The sequence below is a fragment of the Lissotriton vulgaris genome, chromosome 5 (assembly GCF_964263255.1).
Source record: "Lissotriton vulgaris chromosome 5, aLisVul1.2, whole genome shotgun sequence".
Taxonomy (NCBI): Eukaryota; Metazoa; Chordata; class Amphibia; order Caudata; family Salamandridae; genus Lissotriton; species Lissotriton vulgaris.
In genome coordinates, this window is record NC_141693.1 from 1,208,075,834 (window position 1) to 1,208,099,155 (window position 23,322).

The 23,322-nt window shown below is 44.1% G+C and overlaps 1 protein-coding gene across 3 annotated transcripts in view; it reads right to left on the bottom strand.

The window, feature by feature from the left end:
• Positions 1–1,228: 1,228 nt before the first annotated feature.
• The window catches only part of LOC147712286 (uncharacterized), an 88,698-nt gene continuing 66,604 nt past the window's right edge, over positions 1,229–23,322 (bottom strand). For all 3 annotated transcript variants that reach the window (XM_086923017.1, XM_086923016.1, XM_086923015.1), the window contains one exon: positions 1,229–6,311. In XM_086923017.1, the coding sequence (XP_086779143.1) occupies positions 5,509–6,311 (803 nt within the window). In that variant the 3' untranslated portion in view covers positions 1,229–5,508. The remainder of the gene's footprint in view (positions 6,312–23,322) is intronic.

A 23,322-nucleotide genomic window follows, 5' to 3' on the forward strand; every position in this document is an offset into this window, starting at 1 on the left:
AACAATTTTTCTATCTACTACCAAACTACATTTAGTGCTTATTCAGTGTAATGCTGTAAACCAGTCTTAACCTTTGGGAGAACCAACCTTGCCACAGTGAACGTTTTTCACTACAAAGACATGTAAAACATTAAATATACATGTCCTACTTTTAAAATACTATGCACCCTTCCCTATGGAATTTTAACTTCCTATATTAGGAGCTACATATAAGTATTAAAAAGCATTTGCAAAGCCAATAGGTCTCACCTATGCAAAGGATATAGTCTTTGCCATGTTGTGCAGCATGGCTAAAAGCATGGCTAAAATACAGCATGGTAAAAGAAAGCTCAGTCACGAGGCTATTGCTGGTCTTGTCTAGAGCTTTTTAAAATTTCTTTGGAAGGTGAGGGGGTCACACAGACAAAGGGAGGTTGGGTGTGGCGAAAAGAAGCAACACAGAGGGGTGGTAGTGGAAGAAGCAAAACTGATGAGGGGTGGGAGGGGACTAAGCAACAGGGTCACTAGGGGGGCAAAAATAAAGAAAATAGTCCCTGAATCACAGCAAGCAGTGGATGGAGAGGGGAAGGACTTGGCCCATGCACCAAACGAAAGAACAGGAAGTGATATCAGCAAGTGCTTGTCAATTAAGAGGCATCAAATAGGAGTGACAATAAAGCCAACGAATGGTAAGCAATGGACCAGCTCCAAGCCCTTTACAGTAAACAATACGTCTTGCAGCAACAGCACATGTGCAGTTGGCAGGCGAGACCTAAAAAGGGTTGAACTTTATACTTTCACATTGCTGGGGAAGTGCTGCCCTGAAGGCGCCACGCAAGGCAAAAAACTAGACATCTAAAAAGTGAATCTAGTAACGTAGATATCTTCCTTTCTTCTCTCTCAGGTGCTCCATTTCTGCATTTTTAAGTTTCACTACAGCTCTTCCCACTGTTAAAAATGATCCGCTCTTGTCATTTACCGATATTCACCCTGCTTGGCACATGCTTTAATTCGAATAAATATGTTCAGTGGAAAGATTCTTTATTTCATTTGTATTTATTTTTGACAGTAGTCATTTGTATTTGTGCTAGTAGGTAGTATGGCAGAACCCCCATGGTTGGCACAATACCGATTTTCAGTACTGTGCTTTCTTATAAGTGCATTTTAGGATATGTAGTATTGGTTTTGCAACAAATGACCTATTAAAGCATATACCATTGAAATGATAGTGCTCAAGACAAGTATCTTGTTGACTTGCAACGTGAACCTATTTATTGTAACATCTTTGCTAACCATGCAAGCATAATACCTTCTGAGAGTTGAACGTGCTATAGCTTAACATAGTTTTTGTGTGTCGGCTACCTTGTGCGTATAGCCCACAGAAACCACCCAATGCCAGCAGTATATAATTGAGTATCTATTATAAGCAGTAGCCAGAAATTAAAGCGAGATGTTTTTCTTTAAAAAAAAAAGAAAAATTAAAGACAAATTATTAGCTAGGACACGCTTGGCACACTTTTGATTTTATACTTGAAAAGCTTACTGAGAGCATTAAAAAACCAACGAAAACAATTGTTTAATAATTCCACTTCAATGCATTCATTTTTACGACCAGGGAAGAGTCAAAGCCCATATTTATACCAGAGGTATTCACTCATTGTTTAAAATTTACAGAATAACTAAGGTGCTAAGTGGCACGAGTATGGAGTGCTATTTAAATCTAATTGCAAAACTGTGTGATTAATAATAGTCTTGGCACATTTGGAACATACTTTAGAGAGGAGCCTTTATGTTCACTTTGGGAACTGCATGGCTACAACAGCTTTTTACATTTCTTACCTCTTAAGTATAAGCATATACCACTGCCATAAGAACTGTTCTTCAAAACACACCCTTATTATCTGGTTCCTTACATTGTTTAAAAAAAGCTTCAGAATTAAACCTGCTGTACCATACGAAAATGTGTTTCAAGAGTCTGCTGGAAGACATTTGAGCATGTTGTTGCACATTTTAGCAGATCCCTCCCCGGCTGCCAGGCATCTGCTTTCACAACACACCATTTAGGAAGTTTGCATCTGGAATGTCTTGTTGCCTTGCCTTTTAAAATTCCTGCCTTTTGCCAATGAAGTAAGCTTTGTTTAAGTTTTGTAACCCACTGTCAGGTGGCAGTTCAGACAATCACCAGAAGCATCTCTTGGCAAGGAATGAGCTGTTAACAGCACAGCACCTGTGCCCTCAGTGGCTTTCACAGGACTGTCACCAATTTTTTGTAGAACTCTTTTGTTAGGCTCATTCTGCCTTGATGATTTAGAAGACACAGCTTCTCATGATAACAAAAAAACAGGGGCAGTATTATGCATTGTGATTGTCTGCGCCTGGCACACCTTTTATAAGGTGGGCAGGGTGCAAACAATCACAATGCGCCCTATTATGATGTATGCGCTACCCTGGATGCAGCAGCAAACTTGCGCTGCCCTGGGGGCAGCACATACATGTGAATACACAGGGTAGCTGCAAGGGGACATCCCCCCTGCAGAGGGCTGCTCTCAGGGAGTGCACTGACAGTGTGCCTCCTGAGGGCTGTTTTGACTCTGCGCCAGCATCTGTAAAATGGCGCTGGTGCAGAGTCAAAGGAATTCCATCATATGAATAGGGCACGCCACTATGCAAATAAGGGAACACCCTGTGAAGGTAGTGCTGACACTTTAAAAGCGCCAGCGCTATTGATATTATAAAAGGGATGCACAAGCGTTTGCGACCCTTCTATAATACCAAAGTGCCCCGGGGGGGGGGGGGGGGGCGCAAAGCGGGCACAAGGGCCCATTGCACCCCCGGGGCACTTATTGTAATAAGGCCCCAGGAAGAGTAGGGTACCACACAGCGCAACATCGAGTCGGCATCATAACAACTAGACAATTAGAGACGGAAAACATGGCAAGGCAGCAAAAGAAGTGGGAGACAGATCAGTGAGAAGTATCCCACCTTTGTTATGCAGACCTGCCAACTCACACAGCGCCACTGTATGTCAAACTATTTGGGCTCCCTTCACAAAGTCACCCGGTGAGGAGCCAAACTCACATGGTGGCAAGGAAACGAGATGAAAATCACTGTAAATAGTGACTTTCCAGCTCGTTTTTAGAGGCAGCAACCAGCTGATGCCCATTTAGAGGCGTAAAAACACCCCAAGCCATTGGCAGCAGCCTCGCTGACCCTTTTTTTGGAGGGAGGGCAGGGGATGGGGGGCTTAATGAGGGGCAGAGTGCCTCTTTGGTAGCTTTTGGCATGAGGCCCCGCGCCCCTCCTCACACGGTGATATTGATTTGTAAGTTGGCAGATATGGTTATGTGACATAAAAACACCAATTGTCAAGAAATCCGTATAATATCAAGCACTTTCAGCATGTTGGTAGGTGCAACCAAAGAAAGTTGTTGGCAAGAAACCTCTGTGCATGAGGAGGCAGCGCAAATATTGGCGAACCTGTGATGGAGCGGGTGGGGGTAAGAAATAAGACCTTAATTGTGTCAAAAGCAGCGGGCATGCACTGATTAAGCTGACTCAATCTGTGTTTGTGCCATGCTCTATGGAAGGGACATTAGGACTTTGCTGGCCATTTAAGGAGAGTGCCGCTGAAGCCAACAAATGGTAAGCAATGGGCGGCTCCAAGCGTGATGGGATCCAAGCCCTTTTTGATAGCAAATGCATCTTGCGAGTAGTTGGCGGAACAATTAGTACTGCAGCTCATGGGTAGCATTTAATTTACAGGCCCCGGGTACATATAGTCCCATTTATTAGGGACTTATATGAAAGTTAATTGTGCTAATTAGGTGTATATCACTTTTACCATGTTTTACAGGGAGAGCACAAACACGTTGCCACTGGTTACCAGGGGTAAAGTGCACAGAGTTCTACAGTCAACAAAAATAGGGTTCAATAAAAAAGCAAAATAAATCTCGGGTGACCCTGCAGGAAGGGCAAATTGCACACACCTGGCTTACTAAAATTTTAGGAAAGATGTGCTAATCTATTACACATCTCTCAAAATATTCTCCGGCCCTATGTTTGAGTTTGATTTTGTTTCATGGCATAATGATTGTACACAGCAAGAGGCAACTGATCAGCAACTGACAATGCGGAAGCTATGTTATGGCTTCAAAGCCTCAGTGTTACCATCCAGACACAATGACATATCAAGTTACAAACATTTGTGTTATCTTATTCTCAACTGATGCCAGAAAAGGTGCAGGAAAAATATGAACGTAAAAATCCTATATCCATTGAGCCTCGTGATTGCTTAGGGCTTCACATGGAAGAAATTCTTTGAGGAAACATCAGGTCAGACAATCAGTGAATACCAAAATGTAGAGAAAAAGGAAAAAACTGAACATATTATACTCTGTGCAAAAGGGCCTGAAAGGACTTTCATATTTCTACTAGTAATAGTAACATCATATGAACTCCAAAGTCTGTGTTTTCTCAAGAGCTATTAAAACTACTCTTTTAAATAGAGAGGTGTGTTGCAATACTGAGTTAAACTGACGCTAGTACAACATCTCACTCTCCTTCTGGAAGTTCAAGTCTCAGAGTACGATTTCAGCTGCGAGAGATGGGCGGTACGGTGGTACAAATACATTGTTTTACATCATGTTCTCTATAGAAGTGTTGGATACAACTGATATTGCCGATTTAGTGGGTATCTTTTTGAATATCCCTAATATAAAGTTTGACAAAAGTGCATGCAGTTTGTTTACAAGGTATAGAGTTTTGAGGACCAGAAATTTCCCACTCCTATTCTGTCTTTATAGTCAGGAAAAGCATAGAGATTTGAGGATTAGAGTGATAACACTGCTGTTCTGTCTGTATGGTCAAGACGAAGGATAGAGAAATCCTTTGGTTAGATGGTGTGAGAAGTGAGAAGTGTGGTGGAACCAGATGTCAGTTACCACAAGGAGATGTTTCTTCTCTAGGATTGTGTCTTCTAGTTTTATGTGGTATGCCTTTACTGATCCGCAGATGTGAAGATGTATGATGTCATTTAAGTTAAACAGAGGTAGCGCTATTTAAATGACATTGTGTGGTTGGATTGATTAGACAGTTTTCTGATTTGGGTTTTGTATACAGTGATAAGTATGGAAAAGCTGGTTAAAATAAATACTTGCTCAGCAGAGTTTGCCTTTTATTCCAGTAGGTGCTAAAACAGCCACTTGTGCCTAACATGGCTTGGCTGCTCACCCATAATTTGGAATTTTTAACACATCATATTCTAACTTGATTATTCCTGCTAAGGATAAATCAAACTATAAATTATACTTGTGCAAATGTGTACATTTTATAAATTGAAATACTTACCTACATTTCTTGGTAAGTATATATGTTGTCTGGCTCCCGGATCACCCTTGCTCTTTAAGAACGTTCACATGAATTTAGTTGAGGAAAGAAATATAACCCACCAGGTTCCTCTGTATAGCGCTACTACTTCAAGAACAGCAAAAAATAGAAAAAGCAGGAAGCTAAGGGTGCTCATAAAGTAGATTATGTTGGTGGAATTAATGTAGGATTATTGTTCATGTGTGTTTTTAGGTGTCTAATAAGACCTTCTCTTCGACTGAAACGTTTGTTGCATTTAACACAATGATGAGGCCTTTCCCCTGTATGTGTTTTGTAATGCCTATGAAGACTTTCCCTCCAACTGAATATTTTATGACATTTGGTACACTGAAAAGGTTTCCCTCCCAAATGTGTTCTTTGGTGTCCAACAAGGTGATGTTTTTGACTGAAGCTTTTCTCACATTCAGTACATTGATATGGTCTTTGTCTGGAATGTGTCCTCTCGTGACATATGAGATGTCCCTTGTGGCTGAAGCTTTTGTCACATTCTTTACATTGATAATGAAGATTCTCCAGGGGTATTTGGTCTTGTACTCTTTGTTGTTCAGTAAAGCTGAAGTTCTGGTGTAAACCTTTCTCGCTATCTGGCAATTTGGTATAAGATCCCCAGTTTTTATGTGTAAATGCATGACTTTCATAAGCCTGAGTGTTCCACAAATTACTCTCACAAACATTATGTTTCTGAGACACCTCACCTCTGAGGGTTTCTTGACATACACTTGAATGGTTCTTGGTACCAACACTTGTTTCACAATTACTAAATGATTGAACTCCTAGATCCCCTTGAGTTTCTGACAGGAGCTGAAACCTGCCAGTTGTGGCCATTTTAGATGCTGGGATCATCTTCACGTGGGCTTTTTCTATAGAAGATTTGCATGGAAGGGATTTCTGAACATATTTTACATAATCTTCATCTTGACTTTGTCTTATTGTAGTCTCTCCACCTCCTGGAAAAAGTCAAAGTCCAAATATTAGTTTTCTATTAAAGGTTCTAGAAACGGAATATGCACAGAATTATTATAAAATGGTTCACATCAAGTGTTTATCACTACTTTGCAAATACATCTTCAGGCATTACTCTAGTTTTAGAAAGTGAAGGAGAGGATTGTGTTTATGCCTGGACATTCAAATTATACCAGCGTAATTTAGCATTATACTTGTTATAAGAAATTACATCACAACATGCAATTATTTACTGTGAAAGCACCTCACTGCAAACACACTGGAACAACACAACTTTTGGTTTTTACACCTTTTTAAGACCAGAAATGCGTTCTTGTATCTAAAAGTGATGCAAGGCATATTTCACGCTAAAATATATAGCATATAACAGATTTTACTTGACATAAAGTTGCAGAAATTTTACATAACTCTACGAAAGCAAATTACTATTCACCAGTGCTTGAGGATCCAAATTTACCTTTTGCGGTGCATTATCAGTTTTTTACAACAAGACTTTTATAGGCTCAATGTGCCAACAGCATGGCCTTCTGGATATCTTAGTGCGCTGCGTTCTCCGTGGGTGTGCTCATCATTTCTTTAATAAAAAAACTTTTTCCCAAGTGGGTAGACACGAACAACTGTAGTCACCTTCCCCGCTTTGTTGCTGTCAATTTGTGGCAAGCAGGCACTCTCCTGCAAAAGTGCCAGCCATTCATCCTTCCTTCATGTCCAAACACCACAGCGGCACTTGGTAGGACCTGCACTTCAGCGGTGGGCCTCTTGTCACGACTGAGGTCAGCCGTCATCAATCCACAAAATGCAGGTTTATCCTTTCGACTGAGGCCACAGGAAACATATATTTCTCTCATATTTTTATTGGCAGCAGGCAAGCAACTCGCATCAAGCAGTGTATAAGCCAGACGCGTTTCGGGAAACTCACTGTACCTTCTTCTGTGGCATGTTGTTCAAAAGAAATGAAAGCACAGTGGGTGTGCTCATCATTTCTTAAATAAAACAACGTTTTTCCCAAGTGGGTAGATACGGATAACTGTAGTCACCTGCCCCGCTTTGTTGCTATCAATTTCGGGAAAGCGGGCACTCTCCTGCAAAAGCACCAGCCATTCATCCTTATATATACATATATATATATATATATATATATATATATATATATATATATATATATATATATATATATATATATAAGGTTAAACGGGAAATAGCGAGAGGGTGGGGGAGTACCATCGCACCAAGCGTCCACATGTGGGCGAAAGAGCTTGATAGGTGCATGCTGGCTGAAACTGAAGTATTTGTGGCAAGGGGGTGCCCCAAGAAATGGGACCGAAAATGGTCGAACTGGAATAAATATCGAGGAGATATTGTGGTGTCCCCAATGGTGGAGTTGGCAGTGCATAACCGTACAGAAAGTGCAGAATGTCTATCTATACTACTATTATAAAGAGAGAAGTGTGTCCTTTGAGCCAGGTAAACTCGAAAACTACACCACCAATCCAAACACCCAATACATCTTTGAAAAAGTCAGGGCAAGCTGATGGACATAGGCTATATTAAAAAAACAAATATACGTTATTTAAAAAATTTTATATAAAAAAAAGTAGTCCCTTGGAAGAAGCGCCGGCCACGACGTGAGTGCTGACACCAGGAGCGCGGGGAGGAGCGGCGTACAGGAGCAAGAGGAAGAGTGGGGGACGTGAGCGCGGGGAGGAGTGACGGACAGGCGGGGAGGAGTGGTGAGGAGTGGCGGACAAGTGGGGAGGAGCAGTGACAACCAGTGAGGGGCGGAAGAGCGGTGAACTCAAGATCAGGTAAGAAAGACTGCCACTGCTCATGCCTCTTTGCGGGTACCGCAGCAGTGAAAGCCTTGCATGCTAATTTGGGTACATCTGGCTACCGAGTGATGCAATTCAGTGGCCTGACTTCCACCCACATCCTGAGGATACTCTACACTTTCTGTTGCCAAAGCAGCTCAAGAGCCATGTCTAAGCTGCCGACAGAGCACCAGGAGGAAGCGAGCACCCGCAGGTGCGCAACGGGAGACACAATGACAACGTTGGGGCGGGCAGGGGCCTGAAGCACCCTTAACGCCGGTGCGAGCGGGTCGGGGCGGGCGGGGGACCTGAAGCAGCCTTAACGTCAGGGCGGGCGGGGACACTAAAGCAGCCTTAACATCAGGGCGGGCGGGGGCCCAGGAGCAGCCTTTTGCTCCCAGACAACGTCGGGACGGCTGCTAGTAATGTATACATTTGTTTGCTGACGGTCTGGCTCGTGACCCATGTGTACTGTCCTGCTAATGCACATGATTTCGCTGTATTAATAAAAACATTTAAATAAAATAATAAAAAATATGCCCTGGGGGGTAAAGGTCCCCGGGGCATTAAATAGCCTAGGGAGGGGGGTCCTGTGCACCCCTCCTATAATTATCACATGAAAATCCAATGGTCGCACACTGCTCGTCCTATCAGCGTGTTACCCCAAAGCATTGTGGTCCATGAAGTAAGCATCAGCGGGTGCGCCTCTGCCAGAGTCTCGAAGAAAAATCACTGTCGCGTTGGCCATCCCTGGACACGTGTTTCGAGGTTGTTACCTCTCATCAGCAGGGATTAGGCATGTGTGTAGGGTTGCTGCGTAGGCTGCCAAAAAAGTGTTCTCAGGTCCGGTACCGCCCTATCAGCATGTTACCCAAAGCATTGTGGTCCATGAAGTAAGAATCAGCGGGTGCGCCTCTGCCCCAAACTATTTTCTCTACTGATGAGGGAAGTTATCCCGAAACCCGTGCCATGTCTCGGGCGATATCCAAAAACCCGGTACATGTATCGGGTCTAGAGATCATCAGTTCAACAAGTACCTACTTGCACCCACTGGAGTAAACGACTCAAGAACTCCATGTACCAGAGTCCCTAGGGGCGATCTGGAGGAGGGGCTAGCGGTGTGCGGTCCATTGCGATTGTTTCTATATTTATCACATACCCCTGGGACCTGGCCCACCCGTTTTTCATTAATCTCACCACGGATCAGAGGATCCTCATGCGAGTCAATGGCATAATATATATATTTTTTAATGCTTTTTACCTCGAGCAGGGTCCCTGAAGGACCCCCTTCCTCACCATATCTTCGGGGTCATGGACATTCTACCCTGCCCCCTTTTTTAACTTTTTCCTGGGATTCACCTTCAGGCTGAGTCCCAAGATGACTGCCAACTCTTTGTGGTTGAAGTGTTGGAAGCCAATCAAATTTTTGAAGGAACCTCGAGTCCACTGCAACTACTCGCGTCCCCAGATATCTATATTTCTTTACATTAGATATCTGAATGCCACTGAAAGGATTTACACCAATTCACAAAAAGCAAACTCCATATGTGCAAATAGGGATTTAATAAACAATATTATTTGACACGTTAGAAATGGGGGTCTCGAGTTGGCAGATGTAAGTACCTTTCTCCAAATAGGGACCCTTGCTTCTAGTCAAGGTAAGGGGGATACACTTCTCAAATAACCCCTGCTCACCCCCTTGGAAGCTTGGCATGAGCAGACAGGCTTATCTCAGAGGCAGTATGTAAAGCATTTGTGAACACATACAGTAATACAGTGAAAACACTAATACAAATAAGTAATCTTTATCTAAACTAAAACAAGACCAAACAACAAAAATCCACAATACAGTAATGAAAATATGACTTTTAGATGGTATAAATAGTTCAGTTCAAAGCAAATTGCAGATACAACACTTTTCTCACAAAGTACCTGGGATGTGTCATAGAAACAAACAAAACAGACTGCAGAGAAAGTGATGCGTCGGTTCCTTACACTCAGGGAAGAGGATGCGTTGGTTCCTTGCTCCGGGGGAGGTGATACAATGGTTCTTACTGCAGTGCTGGGGAGGTTATGCGTTGGTTCCTTACCGGAGAGGAGGTTATGCGTCGGTTTCTTACTGCATGGGGAGGTGATATGTTGGCTTCTTACTGTGTCCCTCAACGATGCGACAGACTTGAAGCCTCGATGAATTGCCACGATCCGGGACGATGCGTGAACTCTTGCAACCGCACAGGAGGCCTTGCGTCTAAATCTGTGGTGTGATCTCGTATGCAGCGTGCAGCGATTTCTCAAGCCATGGCAGGCACTGTGACGGTTTATTCGGCGATGCATTAGGAACAGGTGCGGATGCGTCTCGCTTCTTGAAGTTGCATTGATTTTCCATCTCCCAGCGGAAAACAGTTCTCTAGAGGCCCAAAACAACAGCAGGCACCAGAACTCACAAGCAAGGCAATTCAGGGGAGTTGGTGGTGAAGTCTGTGTGTCTCTGAGACTTCAGATCAGGAGGCAAGCTCAGTTTCAAGTCTTTGGAGATCTTCCTCAAGTAAGGGACACAGCAAACAGCAAAGTACTTTCTCCTTTCCTTGGCAGCAAGTCGCCACTGCAGGCCAACCCCAGACAGCAAGCACAGGGGCAGTATTCCTTCTCCAGCTCTTCTCCTCGGGAAAGGGGCCTCTTGATTTCCCAGACGTGATCAAAAAGTCTGGGGTCTGGGCCCCACTTTTTATACACAAAAATCCTTTGTTATCTGAAGGCAAAGACTGTCTATACCCAGCCAAAACCAGTTTGGTTCTCACTGGTGCACCTTCATGGCAGGAGGTGGAAACAACATTGTGGAGGTAGACCAGGCCCATTCAGGTGAAAGAAAATCTCCTCCTACTCTAAATGCAGCCCAGGTCTATTCAGCTCAGCCCTGACTCATCAGGCTCTCTGGAGTCACTGCTCCTCCCCAGCCCCTGTCACCCAAAGCCAGAAATGCAATATACAAACCTAGCAGAGGCACACTGGATGGCTAAGCAAGAAAATGCCAACTTTCTAAAAGTGGTATTTTTAAACACAGAATGTAAAAAGTCACCCTCACTAAAAGATGCATTTTAATATTCAGAGTTCAGGCATACTAAACTTTATTTCCCCACCTTGTTCCCAGGGGTAGTTATGTTCATAAGTTGTTATAAGCAAACTCCTCATTCTGTCCTATGGGGACAGATAACCTGGCAATAGTGAAAAACAAAATTGGCAGTATTTCCCTATCAGGACATGCCGCACACATCAGGGCATGTCCTACCTTTCTCATACAAAGCACCCTGCCCACAGGGGTACCTTGGGCCTACCTTAGGGGTGACTAACATGTAAGAAAAGGGAAGGTTAGCGACTGGCAAGTTTGTGCACTTGCCAAGTCAACCTGCTAATACCAGAATGCACACAGGCTCTGCAATGTCAAGCCAGAATTCCATTTCCAGGCTGCTTATGTGGGTTGCACAATCAGTGCTGCAGCCCACTAGTAGCATTTGATTTACAGGCCCTGGGCACACACAGTGCACTGTACTAGGGACTGACTAGTAAATCAAATATTCTAATCATGGAATCACCAATCAATAACAATAATTTACAAAAGGGGCACTTGCCCTTTGGCACTGCCTTTGGCACTGAACAGCAGTGGCAACGTGCCCAAGGCACCTAGTCCAGCAAAAACGGAGTCCAACTGACAGCAAAAACACAGAAGGTAAAGGCAAAAATACAGGGGAGACCCACGCCAATGGTGCCAGGTCTAACAACACAGATACAAATGAAAACATAAAACAATTGCAGGAAAAAGTGCTTCCTGTCCCCAGTGATCATATAAATAACTTAAAAGTACAGTTTCATATGTAAATATACAATTAAACAGCTTCCTATAACATGAACAATGAAGCTGGATGAAATATGATTTAACAGTTCACTGCTAGGCTCAACCACGGTAACCAGCGACCAAGACTGATTCTTGAGCGGTCAACAACACTTTAATCTCTACAAATTATTTTATAAGGTTGCATCAGGAAAATGGGAGTATAGGACTCAATGTAGAACATTTCAGTTGAGTACTTCTTAGTTGCATGTGGGGGCGTCACGATTAAGGAAAATGCTACTTACCCAGTATGCATCTGATCTTGGCATATAGAGCTGTAGATTCATATGTGTTAGCATAGATTGCCATCTGGTGTTGGGCTCGGATGTTTGCACTTTGTTTTTCTTCGAAGAAGTCTTTGTAGTCACGAGGTAGGTGACTCCCCCTTTCGGTGAAACTGTGCATGGGCATTGACTCCATCCTAAGATTGTTTTGCCGTAAGGGTGATGATGGAGTTAGAAAGAGTAGAAAGTGATGTCCATGTATAGTGTATCTAAGTAAGATCATACTTCAACAGGTAAAGGTACCGGGAAAGGGGGGTGGGTGCATGTGAATCTACAGCTCTATATGCCAAGAACAGAATCATACTGGGTAAGTAGCATTTTCTGTTGGACGGATATGAGCTGTAGATCATATGCGGTAGCATAGACTGTATAGCAGTTCTTTACCAAGCAGTGGCTAACCTGTATCTGTTTGAAATAGTGTTCTTAAAACAGCCTGGCCCACATTAGCTTGTTATTTTGCTAACACATCTACACAATAGTGCTTTGTGAATGTGTGTGGTGTAGACCATGTTGCAGCTTTGCAAATGTCATTTAAGGGTATGTTCCCTAAGAATGCAATGGAAGCCCCTAGTTTGTGTGTAGAATGCGCTCTAGGGGGAACTGTTAAGGTGCTTTTAGCTTTAAGGTAGCATATTTGCATGCACTTAACTATCCATCGTGCAATACCTGCTTTTGAAATGGGGTTGCCCTTATGTGGTGGGGGAAAAAGCAACAAAGTTGTTTTGTCTTCCTAAAAGGTTTGGTTCTTTCATGTGGTGGGGGAAAAAGCAACAAAGTTGTTTTGTCTTCCTAAAAGGTTTGGTTCTTTCAATCTGATAAAGTATTGTTCTTTTTACATTCAATGTTTGAAGAGCACATTCTGCTACTGAGTCCAGCTGAGGAGAAAAGACAGGTAACTCAACAGAATGGTTGGGATGAAAAGCAGAAACAAATTTGAGTAAAAATGTTGGGTTAGTCCTAAGAACCACTTTATTTTGGTGAATTTGTAAAAATGGTTCATGTATGGTTAGTGCCTGGAGCTCACTAACTCTTCTAAGAGATTTATTTTATTTATTTTTTAAATTTGTAATGCGCTCAGCTACCCAAAAAGGGTTTGCCGGCGCCAGGACGGAGATCAAAAGTGACACATGACCTTCAGCAGAAATTATTGATCAAACAACCATGTTTTAAGGTTTTTCCGGAAGCGTATGTAATTGGTTTCTTTACGAATGGAGAGAGGGAGCGCATTCCAGATGGACCGGCCAAGGTAGCAAAAAGATCTCCCTCCCATTCTGGAAAGTTTAACCCTGGGTATGCAGAAATTTCCTGAGGTTTCAGATCTGAGTTGACGGTTTGGTACGTAAGGACGCACTAAAGCTTGAAGATATTTAGGTGCAGTACCTGCTTTTATTTTAAACAAATAGCTCAGGGCTTTGAACTTAAAACGGTTCTCTACCCTGATCCGATGGAGATCACGTAAATGTTCAGAGATGCTGGAGGTTTTGGGGACCCTACAGAGCAATCTGGCAGCAGAATTCTGGATTAACTGCAGTCTGCGGACCACAGCCTTGTTCGATCCAAGGTAGAGGATATTGCCGTAGTCAAGTCTTGAAGTAATGAGAGCATTGACTACGGTCTTTTGAGTGGAAACAGGTGACATCCATAGAATGTTCTTGAGCCATTTAAGAATTGTAAAGCATAGTGCAGCTACTTTAACCGTGTGTTGGTGCATGGAAAGTGTGTTGTCCACGGTAACGCCCAGATTCCGGACGTGGCTGGTGGGTTCAGGGAGGTTTCCCATTTGGGTAGGCCAATGGGTAGGTCCCCAAAGGTCTTTTTGTTTGCCCAAGATGAGAACCTCCATCTTGTCACCATTCAATTTTAACTGGTTTTTAGTCATCCAGTTGGAGATGTTGGTGAGACCTTGCTTGAGATGGGCCGGAGCAAGCGGATTGGAGTCAGAGAGGGGGAAGATGATTTGGGAATCATCTGCGTAAGTAAACAGGGTCAATCCATCTTGATCATCTATGTCCGCCAACGGTCTGACATAAAGGTTGAAAAGCAGTGGGCTCAAGATTGAGCCTTGGGGGACTCCATGAGAAGAGGTATATGTTTCTGAGCCGGCTGAGGTAGACCTGATTTGAAAAGTGCGATTATCTAGAAAGGAGATTATCCACTCCAGTGCCGTGCCACATATACCTGCATTTCTAAGTGTATGTATTAGCATTTTGTGCGAGATGGTGTCAAAAGCCGCACTCAGGTCTAATAAAATAGGTGCGACTGTTTGACCATCATCCAAATGTTTTCTGAGATTTTCGGTGATGCCCAGTAATGTGGTCTCTGTGGAGTACCCTGACCGAAAACCAGATTGGGAGGGGTGAAGAGAGTTATTGGTTCTGGTAAAGTGCGTTAAAATTAAATGGACATGTCTTTCCAGAATCTTTGAAAAGGAAGGTAATAATGAAATAGGTCTGTAATTAGATAGTACTTCAGGGTCAGCCATAGGTTTTTTAAGGAGGGGTGTGACCATTGCCTGTTTCCAGGGAGCAGGTACTGTGGATTGTAAAAATGAGGTATTGAGAGTATTAAAAATCACCTTCAGATGAGGGGGATCAAGTTGTTTCAAAATATTGATAGGGACAGGATCATTAGGAGAGCCTGATTTCATGTTTTCAAGGATGATTTTATATTCATCCATGCTCATGGGGGGGCAACACTCTAAGATGTCCATGGAGGCAGGGGAGGTGGCTTTATCATCTTGATAAGTGGTAATGGTCTTGTCCTCTGGGATAGTTTGAGTGATATCGTCCGGGTTGGAATTGTTCATTTCTAAAATTATATTTTCAATTTTCCCATTGAAGAACTGGGCAAGATTATCACATTGCAATTTATTTAAAGGTCGCGGAGTTGCGACTGTTTGGGATCCAGCCAGCTCTTTAACCATAGTAAATAACGTTTTAGAACGTTGGTGGCATCCACTATGGTTTTCGATACATAAGCCGCTTTCACTTTTATGCAGGTGGTATGATATTCATTTCTGGCCTTGGTGTATATATAGCTTTTTGCTCTGGTGAGTAATGTTTACGCCATTTCCTCTCAAGTGCTTTACATTTGGATTTTCCTGCTTTTAGTGAATAATTAAACAATGGTGCCGGGTGTCGATGGTTGTTGAGTTTTTTATTGGATATGGGCAGACATAGGTCAACGGCCTTAGAAAGCCAGGTTTGTGTGGATTCGGCTGCAATTTCTATTTCAAGAACCTCTGGGGGGGAATTTTCACCCAAAGCTTTGTTTAAAGCAGAGAGGTCAAGCTTTTTCAATTCCTTCTCGGTGTCTTTTTGGGGGAAAAAGGAGTGGTGCCTGGGGCGGGGAGCTCCAGGGTAAATTTAGCTAAGAAGTGATCTGACCAGCATATAGGGATGGCAGGGTAGCATACCACCTCGGAGAGGCTAGAGAATATAGGGTCTAGTAGATGTCCTGCTTTATGTGAGGGGCCGGAATTGAGCAGCTTAATATTGAGAGCAGCAAGGTCATTTATTAAGTTTATACATGTATTATTGGATGAGTCTTCTAAATGAAGATTAAAATCTCCAATGAGAGAGAAGTTTTTAGAACTAATGTGAAACGGGGTGATGAAGTTGGCGAATGTGGTAGCCCACTGAGTAGGGTTTCCTGGAGGACGATAAACCAGCATTCCTGATAGAGTGAAGCTTGGAGTTAAAGTTAATTTAAATGCAGCAGCTTCACAATCAGGAATGTGTAATGGGTCGAAGCTACATTTCAAGTGGTTTTTATCGATAATTGCAATGCCACCCCCTGATTTCAGTGCTCTATCTTTCCGCAGGATAGAGTAATTGATGGGAAGAGCAGTAGCTATATCAGGGCCTGAGCTGTCCTGCAGCCATGTTTCTGTTAGAAAGAGAGCATCTAGCTGTTCTTCCAGGATCAGATTAAAGATGTCAAGTGTATGTTTGGGGAGTGAGCAACAATTTAGACTCAGGAACAAAAATTTGTCAGCAATAGGAGCAGTGTGAGGGGTATGCGAAGTACAATTTTTCGTAATGGGGGGATATGGTTGGAAATTCAGGAGATAAAAATTACAGTTAGAGCATGTAATGCTACCTGCATGTTTAGCCTCGAGTGTTATACATTCTTTTGGTCTAGAATGACGAAAAGCCAACAGTTGTTAAGATGAGAATACCTGTATGTTGGGAGTTTTTGGAGTAGGGGTCCTGGCCCCTGGTCCCGGCCAGGCACGGACGGGCACAGACGGGCTAGTCTTTGGCGCGTCTTCGGTGCGAAGGCCGCGCGACCGCTGCGCGCATCCGCTGCGCGTGATGTCTAGCATGGTTTTAAAGTAGAGGACGGGCTCTGGGTCAGGTGACCTTCCGAGCACCGCCTCTCCCCACTGAGATAGCGGGTACGCAAACAAACACAAGTGTTGTCTTATTTGTGGAACTGGGTCGATGAATGGCAGCCCTTTGGAAAGGTTTTGTGTATTCCACCACTGTAGAGAGCGATGAGTGCGGCCATCCACCAACACCAGATCATTTAACTGTCCTTGAGCCTGGTTCAACTGACGTGCTAAGCATTCCTGCAGGAGACGCTGCGCGTGATGTCTAGCATGGTTTTAAAGTAGGGGACGGGCTTTGGGTCAGGTGACCTTCCATGCACCGCCTCTCCCCACTGGCCCAATAAACTGTCCCCTAGCGAAAAACGTACCGCCCTGTACCCTCCACAACAAACAAGCCTAGCGCTTGCGGTGGACCGGAGTTACAGAAGGCGAGGATGTCGAGCTATCGAGCAGTAAGTACAGTTCAGTAATGTGCAATTTACAAAGTGCAAAGGGATTTAAAAAACGTTAAAATCACAGTTTGACTCACACAACAGGTCGCGCTTAAAATTCAGTGAAGCGCACGTCCGCTGCGCATGATGTCTAGCATGGTTTTAAAGTAGAGGACGGGCTCTGGGTCAGGTGACCTTCCGAGCACCGCCTCTCCCCACTGGCTCAATAGACTGTCCCCTAGCGAAAAAAGTACCGCCCTGTAACCTCCACAACAAACAAGCATAGCGCTTGCGGTGGACCGGGGTTACAGAAGGCGAGGATGTCGAGCTATTGAGCAGTAAGTACAGTTCAGTAATGTACAATTTTCAAAGTGCAAAGGGTTTTTAAAAATGTTAAAATCACAGTTTGACTCACACAACAGGTCGTGCTTAAAATTCAGTGAAGCGCACGTCCGCTGCGCGTGATGTCTAGCATGGTTTTAAAGTAGGGGACGGGCTTTGGGTCAGGTGACCTTCCATGCACCGCCTCTCCCCACTGGCCCAATAGACTGTCCCCTAGCGAAAAACGTACCGCCCTGTACCCTCCACAACAAACGAGGATGTCGAGCTATCGAGCAGTAAGTACAGTTCAGTAATTTGCAAAGGGTTTTTAAAAACGTTAAAATCACAGTTTGACTCACACAACAGGTTGTGCTTAAAATTCAGTGAAGCGCTATATATATATATGATGGCTATAAGGAAGGCTACTTTCCAAGTTAGGAATTGTAGTTTGCATCTGTGCATAGGCTCAAATGGTGGGCCCAGGAGTCTTGTAAGGACTATGTTAAGATTCCAAACGGGAGAAGGAGGAAGTCTAGGAGGAAGGATTCGTTCAAGTCCTTCCATAAAGGCTTTGATAGCGGGTACGCGAAACAAACACAAGTGTTGTCTGTTTTGTAGGTAAGCCGCTATAGTAGCAAGATGTAATCTTATAGATGTATATGCTAAGTTAGCATGTTGTAGGTGTAACAGATCGCAAATGATGTTTTGAGTTGAAGCATCTAGTGTATTGATTTGGTTTTTAGTACAATAAATCGCAAATCGTTTCCATTTTGCTGCATAGCAGGTCTTGTGGTAGGACGTCTAACCTCTCTAATGACGTTCATGCAGTCTAGTGGGAGATTAAGGTAGCCAAATTTTAAGATTTCAGGGGCCAGATCGCAGGGTTGAGTTGATTGGGATCTGGATGTCTTATCTCTCCATGGCTCTGAGTGAGAAGCTTGGGGGAGAGGTGAATCTTTTGATGTGGAACTATTGATAGTTCCAAGAGGGTTGTGAACCATGGTTGTTGAGCCCAGGCGGGAGCAACTAGGATCATTGTGAGGGATTGTTGAGTGAGCTTCCGAACCACTAATGGAATTAGCAGGAGACCTGGAAAAGCGCAAACATTTTACTGACCAATTCATCCATAGCGCATACCTGGATGCGAAGTTTGCACATTTTGCGTTGCAGTGTGTGGCGAACAGATCTATTTCTGGGTATCCCCACATTTGGAAGAATAGGAGGAGTACTTGGGGATGTAGTTCCCATTTGTGGATCTGTTGTCTCTGATGACTGAGCAGATCTGCAATCTGATTGTCTACGCCTTGGAGATGTGCTGCAAGGAGGTATATGTTTTGAGGTATGGCCCACCTCCATATTCTTTGAGCTAGGTGTGAAAGCTGGAGAGAGTGTCCCCTCCCCGTTTTTGATTGTAGTACATTGCTGTCATGTTGTGTGTACAAACTAGGACAGCTTTGCCTACTAGACGTGTCTGAAAAGCTTTTAATGCTAGAGAAATTGCGAGCAGCTCCAGATAGTTTATGTGGAGCCGCTTTTGTTGTGGAGTCCACATGCCCTGAATGGTATGTGGTTGAAGATGAGCTTCCCAACCAGTGAGGGATGCTTCTGCTGTGAGCCTTATTTGTGGAACTGGGTCGATGAATGGCAGCCCTTTGGAAAGGTTTTGTGTATTCCACCACTGTAGAGAGCGATGAGTGCGGCCATCCACCAACACCAGATCATTTAACTGTCCTTGAGCCTGGTTCAACTGACGTGCTAAGCATTCCTGCAGGAGACGCATTTGGAGTCTTGCGTAAGGAACGATTAGAATGCAAGATGCCATCATTCCGATCAACCGCATAAACACACGGGCTGGTAATGAGTGTTGTGGTTAAAATTGTGATATTAGTGTTTGCATGTTGCGTATTCTGACTGGGTTGGGGTACGCTAGAGCTTTGCGAGTGTCTACTGTAGCTCCTAGATACGCTTGCGTGTTGAATGGTTGCAGATGAGACTTGGTGAGGTTCACAGTGAATCCCATGTCGTGCAGTAGTTGAACTGTTTTCTAGGTGTGGTGTAAGCAGCTGTGTTGCGACTTGGCTTTTATTAGCCAGTATTCTACGTAAGGGAAGACGTGAATGTGTTTTCTTAAATGAGCTGCTACTACTGCTAGGCACTTGGTGAATACTCTTGGTGCTGTAGTGACCCCGAATGGGAGGACTTCGAATTGGTAGTGTTGTCCGTCCACAAAGAACCTGAGATATTTCCTGTGAGCCGGGTGAATGGGAATATGGAAGTAGGCCTCCTTTAAATCTAGAGTGGAAAGAAAGTTGCCTTGCTGAAGTAATGGGAGCACCTGTTGTATGGTGACCATGTGGAAGTGGTCCGATTGAATGTAGAGGTTTAGCTGTCTGAGGTTCAGTATGGGCCTGAGGGAGACGACTTTTTGGGGAATCAAAAAGTATAGGGAGTACACTCCTGTCCCTTGATGATGTAAGGGGACTGGTTCTATTGCATGTTTGCCTAACAGAGAGAGGACCTTTTGCTTTAACAGGGTGAGATGTTCTGGTGACATTACTTGCTCTCTTGGAAGGATTGTTGGTGGAGTGCCGGTAAGTTCCAGGCAATAACCATTTTGGATAATGTGTATTACCCACTTGTCTGAGGTGGTTGAATTCCAGACAGGTAGGAACTGTGAAAGACGTTCCCCGTCAGGAGTAGCTTGGTCAGGGGGTAGTGGGGGGAAGTCGCTGTTTGTTTGGAGGGGAAGTGCGGGTGGAGTTTCCTCTTCCTCTGCCTTTATTATTGTTTTCTCTGTAGCCTCCTCGAAAATAGCCTCTGGAGGGGCTGGATTGGTTGTTCCCCTTGTAAAAGGAGGAGGGATTTTCTGACTACAGTCTTTTTGAGCCACCACTGTAGAAGGAGCGACGAAAGGAACCCCTGTTAGAAGGTAATTTTTGGGCTCCCATGGAATTTGCAGTCTCAGTGTCTTTCTTCATTTTTTCTAATGAAGTATCTACTATTGTCCCGAAAAGATGTTCTTTATCTAAGGGCTAATTAAGTATGGAGGATTGTGCCTCCTGCTTGAATCCGGAGATTCGAAGCCAAGCGTGTCTTCGCAGGAGTATGCTTGAGTTGATAGGACGGGAAGCATTGTTAGCTGGATCTAGGGCGCATTTTATGGAAGTGTTTGTGATGAGCTTCCCTTCCTGAATGAGGTCGTTTGCTTTTGCCATATGTTCTTATGGTAAATGTTGTAGGAGTTTTTCTAATTCATCATAATGTGCCCTGTCGTGAGGTGCCAATAGAGCTTGAGCATTGACAATACGCCAAGAATTGGCGACCTGGGAAGCTACCCTTTTGCCTGAGACATCAATGAGTTTTAACTCCTTATCAGGATGAGGAGCGTTGCCTGTTGTTTGAGAGTTAGCTCTCTTGCGGGCGTTAGACACAACAAGAGAGTCTAGTGGTAACTGACCTTTTCTGTACGCACGGTCTGTAGGAGCGGCCTTGTACTTTTTATCTACCTGAGGTGTTAGTATTCAGACTCTAACTGGGTCTTTGAATACCTCGTTTGTATGTTTAACATGCTTTTTAGCATGGGTAGAGTGTTAGTAGACCTGTGTGAATGTGTGAACATTTCTACAAGGAAATCCTCCTCTAGAGGGTCACTATGTAGGTCCACCGCGTGATATTGGGCAGCCCTGTTGATGAGTTGCGCAAAGCCAATGTTGTCATCAGGTGGGGAAGGCATATATCAGGGTCATTTGGTACATCTGGATCCTTATCATAATCACATCATAGGTCAGTGTCATGTGGTATGTCTGGATCTTGCGGGATATGATGATTATCATCCCCAACGACATCCCCATCCCCATCATCGAAATCATCATCCTGTAAGTCAGGTGACCTTGGAAGTGGTGAATTTGATGGTGTGATGTTTGGAATAGGAGGAGGAGTTGGAGGTATATAGGGGGGAGAAGGGTTGGTAACCATATTGCTTTTTTGCTTAAGAGGTATAGGGGAATCTTGTGGGAGGTCTAACTTCCGTTTCTTGGGAAGAGTAGCCATAAGGTGTCCAGTATTTGGATCAATACTGAGTTTTTTCTGTTTTAGATCCAGAGGTGGTTCTTCAGGTGGAAGTTTGTCGAAATGAGTGCCTGTTCCTTTCGGAGTGGATTTCAGCATTAAAGATTTTTGTTCATTGTCTTTGGGTGCAGAGTGTTTGGAATCTTTGGGTACAGAGTGTTTGGAATCTGGTTCTTTAGTTTTAGCCGGTTTAGGCTGTGGAGCCTTTGGAGTGGTGTGTTTCAGCTCTGAACTTTTCGGCACAAAGGTTGTCGGCTCGGAGCTTTTAGGTGTGGAGCGTTTCGGCTCAGAGGTTTTCGGCTTGGACGACTTCTGTTCCGGCTCTTTTGGTTTGGAGGGTTTCGGCCCTGAGGTTTTCGGTATCGAAGATGTCCTCGTTACCGACGTTGTGGAAGAGGCCCATGTTTGCCCTTATGTTTCGGTGCCGAAGGTGTTGGCTTGGCACCGGACTGGGATCGTCTTGAGCCTGAGCCAGAAGGCTTGTGTTTGTGTTTTAATAGCCGGGCGGCGGGGCATCTGAAACATTTTCACGGTGTCGACCAGAGCCCGAGGGTGATACCGAAGCCTTTTCCTTAGCCTGAGTGGGCACATGGGGGTCTGTATTCACGGTCCGTTGAGCCGAAGTGACGTTCAGGTCTTCTTCCATGTCGGAGTCGGCTTCGGACACGGAGACCAGTTCTTCCTCTTCTTCGGCTTCTGTGGCAGGACTGTGTTCCGGTACGTCGGAGAAGATGTCCGGTACGGAGCCACTGCCACGTTGTATTTCATGGCATCGAGCCTGACGATCATGGATGGTCTTCTTCGATCAGAATGCTTGACATGCTTTGCAGGATGTTTCTTCATGTTCCGGGATAGGCACAGGGTGCAGACCTCGTGCAAGTCAGTGTGTGGAAATTTAGCACGACAACCGGGACATAGCTTGAACTGAGTCCATTCCATCGACTGCTGGCATGGGTAGGCCAGACGACCTGCTTTGAAGTTCCCGATCGAAGGTTTTCACAGTTTGGACGATACGCGACAAATGGGAAACCGTGATCGAAAGATTATACCGTCGAGGGTAGTGGATTGCCTGTCAAAGGAGTTCGAAACAATACCGGACCGGAGCGCAGCAATACACATCTGAACCCGATGGCGGAGAAAAATAATCTAAGGATGTAGTCAATGCCCATGCGCACTATCACCAAAAGAAGGAGGTATCTACCTCGTGACTACATAGACTTCTACAAAAAAAAACAAAGTGCAAACATTCAAGCCCAACACCAAATGGCGATCTATCCTAACGCATATGATCTACAGCTCATATGCCTCGAACATAGAGTATCACCATACTGGTTATAAATGCATCCTTGGTGAGGAAACAATCAATATAGCCTCACAGCCCCAGGAAGAGGTCTGCATGAGAGAGTAACCAATAAATGGGAACGCCACAGTTAGGATCAATAATGAAAACCCGTTGGGAAATTGAAGAAATAGTCAGTGCTATCAGCAGAGGCAGCAGTGAATGTAACCTCACAGCTCCAGGAGGTGGCCCCTTAATCAGCTTTTAAAAAGTAGCATTATCACTGTCTGCCTAAGTGAAAATCATGGGTTATCTGATGACATAGCAAGCTAAGGCTCCAAAGTTAGAAACCCTGATGTTGACACACCTCAACATGGTTTGGTAAAACTATCATTTTGGCTAGAGGACAACCGTAACACATTTTAGCATAAGCCCTGCATCTTCCACCCTCCCTTAGTTTGATTGTGGAGAGTCTGAGAAGGTAACACCGACCTGTAGTTCTCATGATACTCACAAACAATTTGTGTTACTGGATGACACTTGAAAATGTATTTGTAATAAGGTGACTTAGAAAAAGAAAAAAAC